Genomic DNA, 11,647 nt, shown 5'->3' on the forward strand with positions numbered 1-11,647 from the left:
AAGTGTGATGTTTTTATGCATGATAATATATAGTTCATTTTCATTGCACATGCATTATAATTTTTGTTATTGTTTATTATGTTATGAATGAACTATGTTTGTCATATATTACTGTATGTGTTGTTTGTGTTTGGCTAGCTGATTTACTTTCAATCTAACGGTTGAATTTACAAAATTTACATTTAATATAAAGTTATTCAGCGGTGTAATACTTAGTAAAAATTACACCGGTGTAATTATAACCTCTCTCTCTCAATATATATATATATATATATATATATATATATATATATATATATATATATATATATATATATCCTAATCACCAACAATAATGCATATATGTAAGTTTAATAAAGTATAGGTGACTCAACATAGTACCCAAGTCTAACGCATCAACACAAGCTATTATAAATAACATCAAATATGTAAATTTAATAAAGTACCGGTGACTCAACATAGTATCCAAGTCCAACAAATCAACACAAGCTACTACAAATAACAACATCAAATGTCTGAGACTAGATTGTGAATTATGGTTTCCTTATTCACAGGTTTGGCATATTTACACACTTTCCTGATGAGATGATATCTGAAATTGATCCAACAAACCAAAATGAGCTTGAAGGAGCCAGATATGAGAGAGAAATTCAGGGCCTCTTCTAAGTTGATGAGCATGCATATCTACTCTACATTGTGCACCAGCATAGCACATAATCTCAACCCATAATTCTTCAAGAAAGTCCCATACCAGATGTTTATATTGTTCAGCATTGAGTTGTTTTGCGACCTCACATGCATGAAACAGAACAGACGTAGTTTGCATTCCTGAGGATGAGGCTTCATCATCTCTTGTTGTAGCAACTGTGTCTTGTTGAAGCAACATCGTACAAGTTTGAGCTAAATTCTTTTTTTCTGGAACAACTTTGATGTGCTCAAAAAATTTCATGGCTTCAATTATTGTGTCACGAAGAGTTATCAGCCCTGCACCCACCGGCAACATGTGGCGTTGCTTGATCAAGAGGTAAAACATATAATCAGACATCTCTTTGCAGTTCTTCCTTGAGTCAAATATAGAACTTGACTCATCATTAGAGTAATAAAATAGATCTGTAGCAATATGCCAAGTAATAATGGTTCTATGAAATTCAAGTTCACTTGAGAAAATTGGACCATTTTTCTCCAATAAAAGATTTCTATATCCAGGGGCGCCCGAAGCATTTGATTGTGAGCCTTTCTCTGATTTATCATACAAGTGTTTGTGGATCGCTTGTTGTAAATGATCAGAGGTTAAGCAATGGCTAACACTTGGGAGTTCTTCAATGTTGTTCACCGGGAAGAAATTACCCTTTATGTTCAATTTTTTGTTGCAAATCAAATTGAAGAAGTCAGATTGTCCCAAAGAAATTCGGACTCCACCCTTGCCAAAAAATGTTAGGCAATCTATACACTCATAAAGCCAACAACATAGTCCTAGGCCCTTAATTACAAAGTAGTGCTTCGTCCATCTAGAGAAGGAAGCTGATATAAATGCATATATTTCTGCTATTAATGCTCCAACCAACAACAAGTATGTGATGATGTGATCCTCAACCAGGTGCTCCATCTTTGCATTTGAATTAGCATATGACACAAGTACAACGATAGTGGTAGTTAGAGTGATCAAGCGTGAAATCACACCCAAGATGCCATAGTTTGCAAATGCCTTGGTGTAGAAAACATCGTACATCAATTTGAGTTCATAATCCACTGTGGAAAAAGGAACGGACCAGCCGAAACGCCCCTCGGCTTGAAATTCTTTTTTGTCTCGATTAATATCCCATGGGCCCAAGACCAAATCAACAAAGAGGCTTATAAATATATAAATAGCCCTAAGAAAAACCCTTTGGTTTCCTATCCGACGGCTCCTTCTTGTGACTGAATCCGCAATTGAATCAGCTAGTCCCTGCACGAAATCTTCTACACTGTTAATAGGAGCGCTAGCCCTTGGTTCTTGCCATTGTTCACTCTTTTCAGAAGAATCAATTGAACGAAGGAAAGAATCTCTGAGATTCTTGATGCTTCCACAATAGAGAGACCAAGTCCTTTCGGCGTACTTGATGATCCCAATAATTAGCATGAGAATGGTGATATGTGAAAGCCAATTGCCTTTCCAAGACATAAAAATTATGTAGACAGTGAGGGCAGTTTGAGACAGCAAACCAACCAAGTGTCTTAACCATAACTCATTGTCTTCTAATGCATAAGCTGTGATTGTATCAGGACCACCAAGGTGCATTAGAAAAAAAGGAGCCCAAAATGCAAGAAGTTGAGGATCTACATTCTTTGGTTGTTCACCTTTGTTGTAATAATCTCCAAGATTGCTGGAGATGACACCCATTGCTACAGCTGCTATCCAATCTGCTAGCAGGTAGGCAGACCAAACAAGTGGTCGTGTGCAAATATTTGGTTTATACTTAGTACGGTTGCCCAATAATGTTAATATGATCTGCGATAGAAGGCTAAGCAAAATGAGTCCTCGTAACTCCCATTTGTCCCACCATTCTTGCACCTCATCTGGGATTATTTGAGCTAACCTCCTGTGCCCTTCTATGGACATCCAAGTACCTATGACTGAGATCAGAAATATTTCATGATGGTGTAGATAAAAAAACAATAGTTTCAGTTTAACTCCTTTTAAGTTAGAGTTTGAGTGAAAACTTAATTTAATATCTATTTTTTAAAATGCGATGGCTTTAATCCTTCGTGAAATCCAAAGAATTATATAATCAAAGACTATATCTTATGTATTTCAGAAATACAAGAACTGAAACTACTGATTCTAAAATGTAGGGGTTAAAACCAATTTTAACCAAATGGACTAACAAACCTAAAACATATTTTTATCATAATTTAAAATTAGTATTTACTATGTAGACTTTTGTTTATTATGAAAACAGCAGAAAATGAAAATAATTAATTTAAGAGCAAGCAGTAATGGATTAAAAGGAGAAAAAAGGAGAGGAGATTTTAATGTAAAATTGAAAATAACAAATTTGAAAGTTATAGAGAAAAAAATAGAGAGCAATTGGGTAAATGAAAACAAAAGTTTTTAAGATTTAAAGAGCAAGCATATACAAAACTTACTTGGAAGCAGTATCATTCTAGTTTCTCACTTTACGTTTTTAGTATTAAGCTTTTGATTCTCTAGCCGAGAGCAAGACGAGAGGGAATCAACTGCAAAAAAAAAAAAAAAAATGAAGATATAAATGAATAATTTTAATTTTATATAAACCTATTGCCAACTATGAATTTTTTAAGAGATGAATAACTTGAATACCAATTACCTAAGGTATCTAGCTAACAACAACTAGTAAGGTAGATCTCATTCTGAATGGTTGAGTTAATGTTTATGAATTCCATGGTTATAAAATTAGGTTATAAATTTAATCCCGCCATTTTATATATTAAAACAAGTATATATGTGTATGCACACGATCTTAAGTTCAACTCTTAGTATTGTCATCATATTTTTGACCGATAATAAATGTTCTCAATTACTTAACAAAGACATTTTAAACTTATAATAAATTTGTTTTAAATTTTTTTTTTTTGGTTTTTATTAGTTTCCCCTTGTTAATAAATTTTATTGAATAATACATTAAAGAACCCACCACTTCATTGTGAGATAAGACTATTCCATTTATTAATATATATTTTTTCCTACAATACAGCACCGTGTAATTTTTTATTTGTCAGAAAAAATTATTATTAAAAATAAATTCCTTGAGACTTGAGTTCGTGTTTTGTCTTTTTATTTTTTTTTCACAAGACAAAGAAGAAAGTCTTATTGAAAAATATCCAACATATATACATGTATTGCTTGTTACAAGACGAGTGCATGTTCACCAATTAAATCCACATTTATAGTGCCTCAAACATATTAAATGATGATCTATCATCTATCTTTTTTATTTTTCTCATTAGTCAAAGAAGGAAGTCTTATTGAAATATATCCAACATGCATGTATTGTTTGTTACAAGATGAGTGCATGTTTACCAATTAAATCCACATATATAGTGCCTCAAACATAGTAAATGAAGATCTATCATCGATTCTTAATTAGGGTCTACCTTTTCCATTGTATTCATTTTCAAAAAATTCACCAAGTCTTGAAGTGAATAATATCCGATAAAAAGTATTTCTTGAGACTTATTTGCTTTGAAAATTAACAACCACACGTTGACGATTATTTCATCATAAAGGAGTAGGTTAATTTCATAATTTTTTGTTTTCTATTTGCAACTATCCCAGTATGCAAGAGAGAAAATGATTGCTAACAAAGTTTGGAAAACAACAACTTGACCAAGCTTTCAGAGTTTTTACATAAATTAGTGAGATGACTATATAATAATGAATATAGATCAAAATAATTTTTTTAAGATAATATTAAACTCTATTTTAACAATAATTATTTGTTATTAGATTTATCAAATCATCTCTTATCATATCGGATGGTTATTGGACCATCACTATTGGATCATTATTACATCATTTACATGTTTGGTGTTGCATAATACTTTATACTCGAGATTGTAAGTGTTCAGGATGAGTGGTATGAATAAATCATTCAAGTACAATATGAGAATCTTAAAAGAGAATAATACAGCTAGATACATTACTAGAAAAGTGTCATTTTCTTGCGAATTTTTCTAAAAAAAATATTCGTAAAATTTTTTTGCGAAATTTTTTGCAATAATAATTTCATACAAAATTTTTTATGAATTTATTTATGAAAAATAATTTATAGATATTTCTTACATTTTTTTTATGAAAAATAATCTACAAGAAATTTTTGCAAATTTTGCTACAATTTTAATGATCAATAAGAAATTTTTTTCCATGGTAAAAATTTTCAAAAAATATTGTAAGAATTTTATTTTATTTATTGCAAATTTTCTTGCAAAAATAAATTCATAAGTAATGTTTACTAAATGGTAGAAAAATTTTAAAGGTAAATTTTCCTACAGATTTTCCTGCCAATTTGAATCCACCAGAAAAATCAAAAAAAAATATTTAATTAATTTATGAGTTTAATATTTTAAAAAAACTTTAAGTCCCACACTGATTGAAAATAAAAAAAAAATTAAAGAGTATATAAGTTGGAACAACACTTACCTTACAAGTTGATTTGTATGGTTGAATGTTAGACTTATAATCTATAATCTTAGAATTTAAAAGATTATGTTTCTTAAAAATATTTAATAGAATTTATATTAATTTCTTTAATTTTTTTTTCATAAAAAATATTCTTGCAGAATTTCTTGCAAAAAAATTCGTAGAAAACTTTCCTGGGAAGTTTTTTTTTGCAAGAAACTTTTATGTGATTTTTTTCGCAAGAAAATTCGCAGGAAAATTTCTTGCAAATTTTAAAATTCGCAAAACATATTATCCACGAAGATATTATCTGCAGATAAAATTTTGCAAAAGAATTTGTAAAAACAATATTTCTACGAATTTTTATGAAAAATTTATAAGAAAATCATATATAATAAGAAAATTTCTAGTAGTGATAAATTACCACAATTTCTTCCATTGACTTACAAATACACTTCAAATTGTCTTTAAAGTAATTCAAATTGTCTTTAAAGTGACGGGACACATCTCTCTAATAGGCTTCTTTAAATTTTAAGACAACTAGCCTTCCATCCAAACGGTGTCATAACCAAAGATTCTTGTATAATTCTTTTGTCCAGATTAGTGCCTAAACTGAATACCTTTAGGCAGGCTACTGTAGCATTTCGATTTGTCATGTTACAAGTGTTGATCTTATTGCTATCATCGTATCACTATAAGAAAAATATTGATTTCTGACAGAAATTTTTGACAAAAATAGGTAAATTTTTGACAGATTTTTCTTTTTCCGACAGATTTTTGACGGATTTCAATCCGTCGGAAAAAATAGCGTCGAAAAAAAAAATCCGTCGGAAATAATTTTTCCGACGAAAAATTTTGGACGGATTTTTCTATCGGAAAATTCCGTCGAAAATTTCTGACAGAAATATCCGTTGGAAAAATCCGTCAGAAATTTCTGACAGAAAAATCCGTCAAAAATTTGTCAAAATTTCTGACAGAATTTTCCGTCGGAAATAATTTTTTTTTTAATTTTATTAAATTTATTAATGTAACAACCCTCATATTTAGCCTCTCAAAGGTTCTATTTCACAATATTTCACTGTTTACCCAGAAGGTCACCCATCCCAGTACTACTCTAGGTCAAGCACGCTTAACTGTGAAGTTCTGATGAGTAAGCTACCGAAATGTCTATGTCTATTGTCAGTATAACTTGTACAAATTAATTCATTTAAGTCATCCTCTAATATACAATCTCATATTTGTACTATAATCATAATATATAATAATTTTATATTACGAATAATAATAATAATAATAATAATATATTTAATTATTTTATATGTACTTACTTTTATAATTAACATCTACTTATTTCTATTTAAAATAATAATTTAAATTATTTAATTTTATAATTTATAATGATAATATAATTTATAAAAATATAAATATTTATTTATTACATATAAATTAAATTTTAATATTTTAAATAAATTACTAATTAATTTAATATATTTATTTACCTTAAATCAAACATATAAAATTCAAAAAATGTATTTATCCTTATTTTTTTTTCTAATTATCAACTATTAATAAAATACTAACTTAAAATCTTATCTAATTATATATAATATTTTCATATCAAATTTAAAACTAGATATTAGTTATACAAAAATATTAAGATCATATAGTAAATTGTCAATAAGATTTTAGTTAAATAATTTAAAATAAATAATGTTTCAATTATATTATTAATTAGCAAATAATTTATTCCAAAACTAATTATTTTTTTATATTAATTATTAGTAAAATTTAATAACTTTTAATTTAACAATTAATTGGATCAATGAAATTAAACACACACCATGAGTTATTAAGCGGAATAACTTTACTAAGAGTTATTTTATAAGTTATCTTAAATCAAACATATAAAATTCAAAAAATGTATTTATCCATGTTTTATTTTTTAATTATCTACCATTAATAAAATACTAACTTAAAATCTTATCTAATTATATCATAATATTTTCATATCAAATTTAACGATTGAATTTATAAAATTCACATTTAATATAAAGTTATTGAGCGGTGTAACACTTAGTAAAATTTATATCATTGTAATTATAACCCCCCTCATATATATATATATATATATATATATATATATATATATATTAAATGTGACTTTTACAAAGTATTACACCGCTCAATAACTTTATATTAAATGTTAATTTGGTAAATCCAACTGTTAGATTGAAAGTTCATATCTCTTATAGATTATATATACAAAACTTTATATTAATCCAATATGATTTAATACTTCATTTTTATAAAACAAAATTGATGTAATATATTCATTTCAAAATACACTAAAATATGAACACTTGGATTATCTTCCAGTTGTTGTTCAATTTTAACACAATTTGATATACACGTATAAAGTGATATAAACTTTCAATTTAACGGTTAGATTTACAAAATTCACATTTAATATAAAGTTATAGAGCGGCATAATACTTAGTAAAAGTTACACCGGTATAATTATAACTCCCTATACTATATATATATACAGGGACAGATGCACGTTTGGAATAGTGGGGCACTTGCCCCCACTACTATTTGACATATACATAATTTTTTATCTAAAAAAATAACATATTTTAAAAAATAAAAATTATATTCTAATAAAATAAATATATAGATTCATTAAAAATATTTATTTATTTCATATCTGTCAAATTTTGGAAGAAAATCAATTTTCATGTGATAAAAAAAAATTCATAATAATGAATTAATTTTTTAAAAAAGTTTAATTAAAATATATATAATATATATATATATATATATATATATATATATGTCTTAATATTCACATATATAATGTAATATATTAAAATAAATAATTTTTTGATAAAATAAAATTTGTAGCATGCATGTTTATCTTTTGTATTTTTTATTTATTGTATACGTTAATTGAAAATATCAAAATAGTTAAATTGTATATTGTAACAGCCCAAGCAACCCGCATGTGGATATTGTCCGCTTTGGCCCACGGCCTCACGGTTTTGCTTCTGGCGATGACACGCATGCCACCCCAAAAGGCCTCCACACAAGGAAGGTATCCACACCCATATATATGGCATGCTTCGTTCGCCTTCCTAACCGATGTGGGACTATATCCACCCCCCCTCAAGGGAGTCCAGCGCCCTCGCTGGCACACCGGCCCGGGTCCCGGCTCTGATCCCACATCGGTTAGGAAGGCGAACGAAGCATGCCATATATATGGGTGTGGATACCTTCCTTGTGTGGAGGCCTTTTGGGGTGGCATGCGTGTCATCGCCAGAAGCAAAACCGTGAGGCCGTGGGCCAAAGCGGACAATATCCACATGCGGGTTGCTTGGGCTGTTACATTTGGTATCAGAGCCGGGACCCGGGCCGGTGTGCCAGCGAGGGCGCTGGACTCCCTTGAGGGGGGGGTGGATATAGTCCCACATCGGTTAGGAAGGCGAACGAAGCATGCCATATATATGGGTGTGGATACCTTCCTTGTGTGGAGGCCTTTTGGGGTGGCATGCGTGTCATCGCCAGAAGCAAAACCGTGAGGCCGTGGGCCAAAGCGGACAATATCCACATGCGGGTTGCTTGGGCTGTTACATTTGGTATCAGAGCCGGGGCCCGGATCGGTGTGCCAGCGAGGGCGCTGGACTCCCTTGAGGGGGGGTGGATATAGTCCCACATCGGTTAGGAAGGAGAACGAAGCATGCCATATATATGGGTGTGGATACCTTCCTTGTGTGGAGGCCTTTTGGGGTGGCATGCGTGTCATCGCCAGAAACAAAACCGTGAGGCCGTGGGCCAAAGCGGACAATATCCACATGCGGGTTGCTTGGGCTGTTACATTTGGTATCAGAGCCGGGACCCGGGCCGGTGTGCCAGCGAGGGCGCTGGACTCCCTTGAGGGGGGGTGGATATAGTCCCACATCGGTTAGGAAAGCGAACGAAGCATGCCATATATATGGGTGTGGATACCTTCCTTGTGTGGAGGCCTTTTGGGGTGGCATGCGTGTCATCGCCAGAAGCAAAACCGTGACGCCGTGGGCCAAAGCGGACAATATCCACATGCGGGTTGCTTGGGCTGTTACATATATAATGATTAAAAAAATCAAAATAAAAAAAATCAGAAGATTTATGTTCCATTTAGAATTTTTATTATAAGATATATTTTAAAATAAATTATCATATAAAAATATATATTAAATATTAAAAACATATTTATATCATAAATAAATTAAACTGTATTTTTATAAAATTTAACATATTTATTTTTATATTTTTAATAGTGTTAAATTATTATAAAATAAGTCTTTATGATTGTAGTTCTACCCAAACATTTAAAAATTGTCTATGATAGATAAATAAGTCATACTTAAAATATATATAGTGTGACCAAATTTATTTTCATCTTTAATACTAATTGTAAATATAAAAAACTTGTAATAAATAATTATAATATATATTTATACCTTTAAAAGATATATAAAATTTTAATATTACAAATATATATAAGAAATTAAAAATAAGAAATTAAAATAATAAATTTAAATAAGAATTAAAAATAATAATTAAAAATAAGAAATTTCCGACGAATTTATAATTCTGTCGAAAATTTCTGACAGAAATATAAATCCGTCGGAAATTTCTGACAGAAATATAAATCTGTCAGAAATTTCCTACGGAAATTTTCCGACGGAAAATTCCGTCAGAAATTTCTGACGGATTTATATTTCTGTCAGAAATTTCCGACGGATTTATATATCTGTCAGAAATTTCCGACAGAAATTTCTGTCAAATCCATTTCCGTCAGAAATTTTCCATAAAAAATTTGCATTTTTCTTGTAGTGTATGCTTGCCACACTTTGAAAAAATTGTCATATACTAATTCATTACACTAATTAAAAACTACTTTAAGTTACAGTATAATTATAAATATAATATATATTATTATATTTTTAAAAGTGTAAATATAAATTATAGTAATATAAATTATGTTATTAAATTTTATTTAAAATTAATATTAAAATTAATTTATATTTATATATTTTATACATATACCAATACTTTTTATATGTCACTATATATATAACATTCTTTATAATTGTAAATACATATGGCCATCATGCTATTTACGATTTATTAGAGTAAATTTCTTCAAAATCACATTTACTAGTGAAAAAAGAATTGAATGACATATATAAGCTTTTACATAATTAATATTAGTTTATGTACAAGTTAATTTAATTGTAACATTTTTTTTTCTATTAGTTTCTTAAAAATATTTGATTTAATTTATATATTAACTAGTTTTAGCTTAAATTTCTTACAATCTATCTTTCTATTTTTTTTCTCCATACTGAAGAAACTTATTCAACTATAAATAAACTCCCTGATCGAAGGGTCTAACTTACAGATCAGATGTACAATGAAGGGCCAAAGCTGCGAAGAAAGCATTTATACATACCTGAATATAGCCTCCTCGATCCAGTTAATTATAGTTCACCCAGGCCCAACTCTGGCTACTCTAAAGACAAAATAAATGATTCTATGAATAATAAGTGTGAAATAATGGTACATTTTAGATGTTTATTAGCAAAGATTGAGACAATAATTTCTGACTAAGTTATAAGTAGAAAAAAAAATTCTAAACTTGGGGCGATAATAAGAATTTGGTTGTGGAGATAAACAGAGTTTACACCATATGCACGCGTAAATAAATATTAAGAAGATTGAAGTACTCACTCCGGTGTGACGGTCCTTCCAGAGCAAACTCAACCACTTGACTCTGTTCACTCGTGCAAGGTCGCATCTTCTCTTTGAGTAACGATGGAAACGTAGACTAAAACTTTAAATAAAAATGACGACCAGAAAAATAATATAAACAAAGAGACAAGATCAAGTATAAACAAAGACCTTACCTTAAAAATGTGAGCATGGATATATAAACAAAGATCTTACCTCGTTTTGAATAGCTTACTGCTTGCCAGCTATACTAAGTATAAAATATGGAGACTTTGGTTTTGAATATTGACCTTAGCCACTTGCTAGATACCCATTATTGGATTATCGAACAGGTTAATAAGTAAAACATATCATCTTTCACTTTTTCTATAATTATCATTGGGTGGTGAGAATTTATGTATTTTGTTCAAAAATAATATAAAATAAAAAAAATAAAGTTATAAGATTGTAAATTAAATGAGATAATATAATTAATTTTAAATCAAATTAAAGATTAAATGTGATTACAAAATAAAAAGGTAATTATGATTGATAGAGTTGATAAATTTTTTTATATATTTTTTCTTCTATTTTACCTTTATTAAGAGATATAATTGTGAAAAAAATATTATATAATAAAGACATATAAATGTCTAAAAATGTGAAAATCAAATAGAAGTATCCCTTTTATTTAAAAGAAAACTTATAAGGTATACATGATTCTTTCCTATTCGAAACTTGAGAAAGACAACGAACTTA

General features: G+C 29.3%; 1 protein-coding gene across 2 annotated transcripts; it reads right to left on the bottom strand.

Moving 5' to 3' along the window:
* Window positions 1–365: 365 nt before the first annotated feature.
* Window positions 366–11,361, bottom strand: LOC109801983 (uncharacterized). 2 transcript variants are annotated; one of them, XM_029271474.2, is made up of 4 exons: window positions 10,910–11,361; window positions 10,632–10,686; window positions 3,127–3,216; window positions 366–2,613 (listed from the first exon to the last, which is right to left on the bottom strand). In XM_029271474.2, the coding sequence occupies exons 3-4, from the start codon at window positions 3,140–3,142 to the stop codon at window positions 566–568; spliced, it is 2,064 nt and encodes a 687-aa protein (XP_029127307.2). In that variant the 5' UTR covers window positions 3,143–3,216; window positions 10,632–10,686; window positions 10,910–11,361; the 3' UTR covers window positions 366–565. The 2 variants fall into 2 exon arrangements, with proteins under 2 accessions (XP_029127307.2, XP_020218751.3); XM_020363162.3 differs by having other exon boundaries at window positions 10,632–10,691; window positions 10,910–11,360.
* Window positions 11,362–11,647: the final 286 nt, after the last annotated feature.

The sequence above is a fragment of the Cajanus cajan genome, chromosome 3 (genome assembly GCF_000230855.2).
Source record: "Cajanus cajan strain Asha chromosome 3, NIPB_CcT2T_4, whole genome shotgun sequence".
In the NCBI taxonomy this organism is placed as follows: Eukaryota; Viridiplantae; Streptophyta; class Magnoliopsida; order Fabales; family Fabaceae; genus Cajanus; species Cajanus cajan.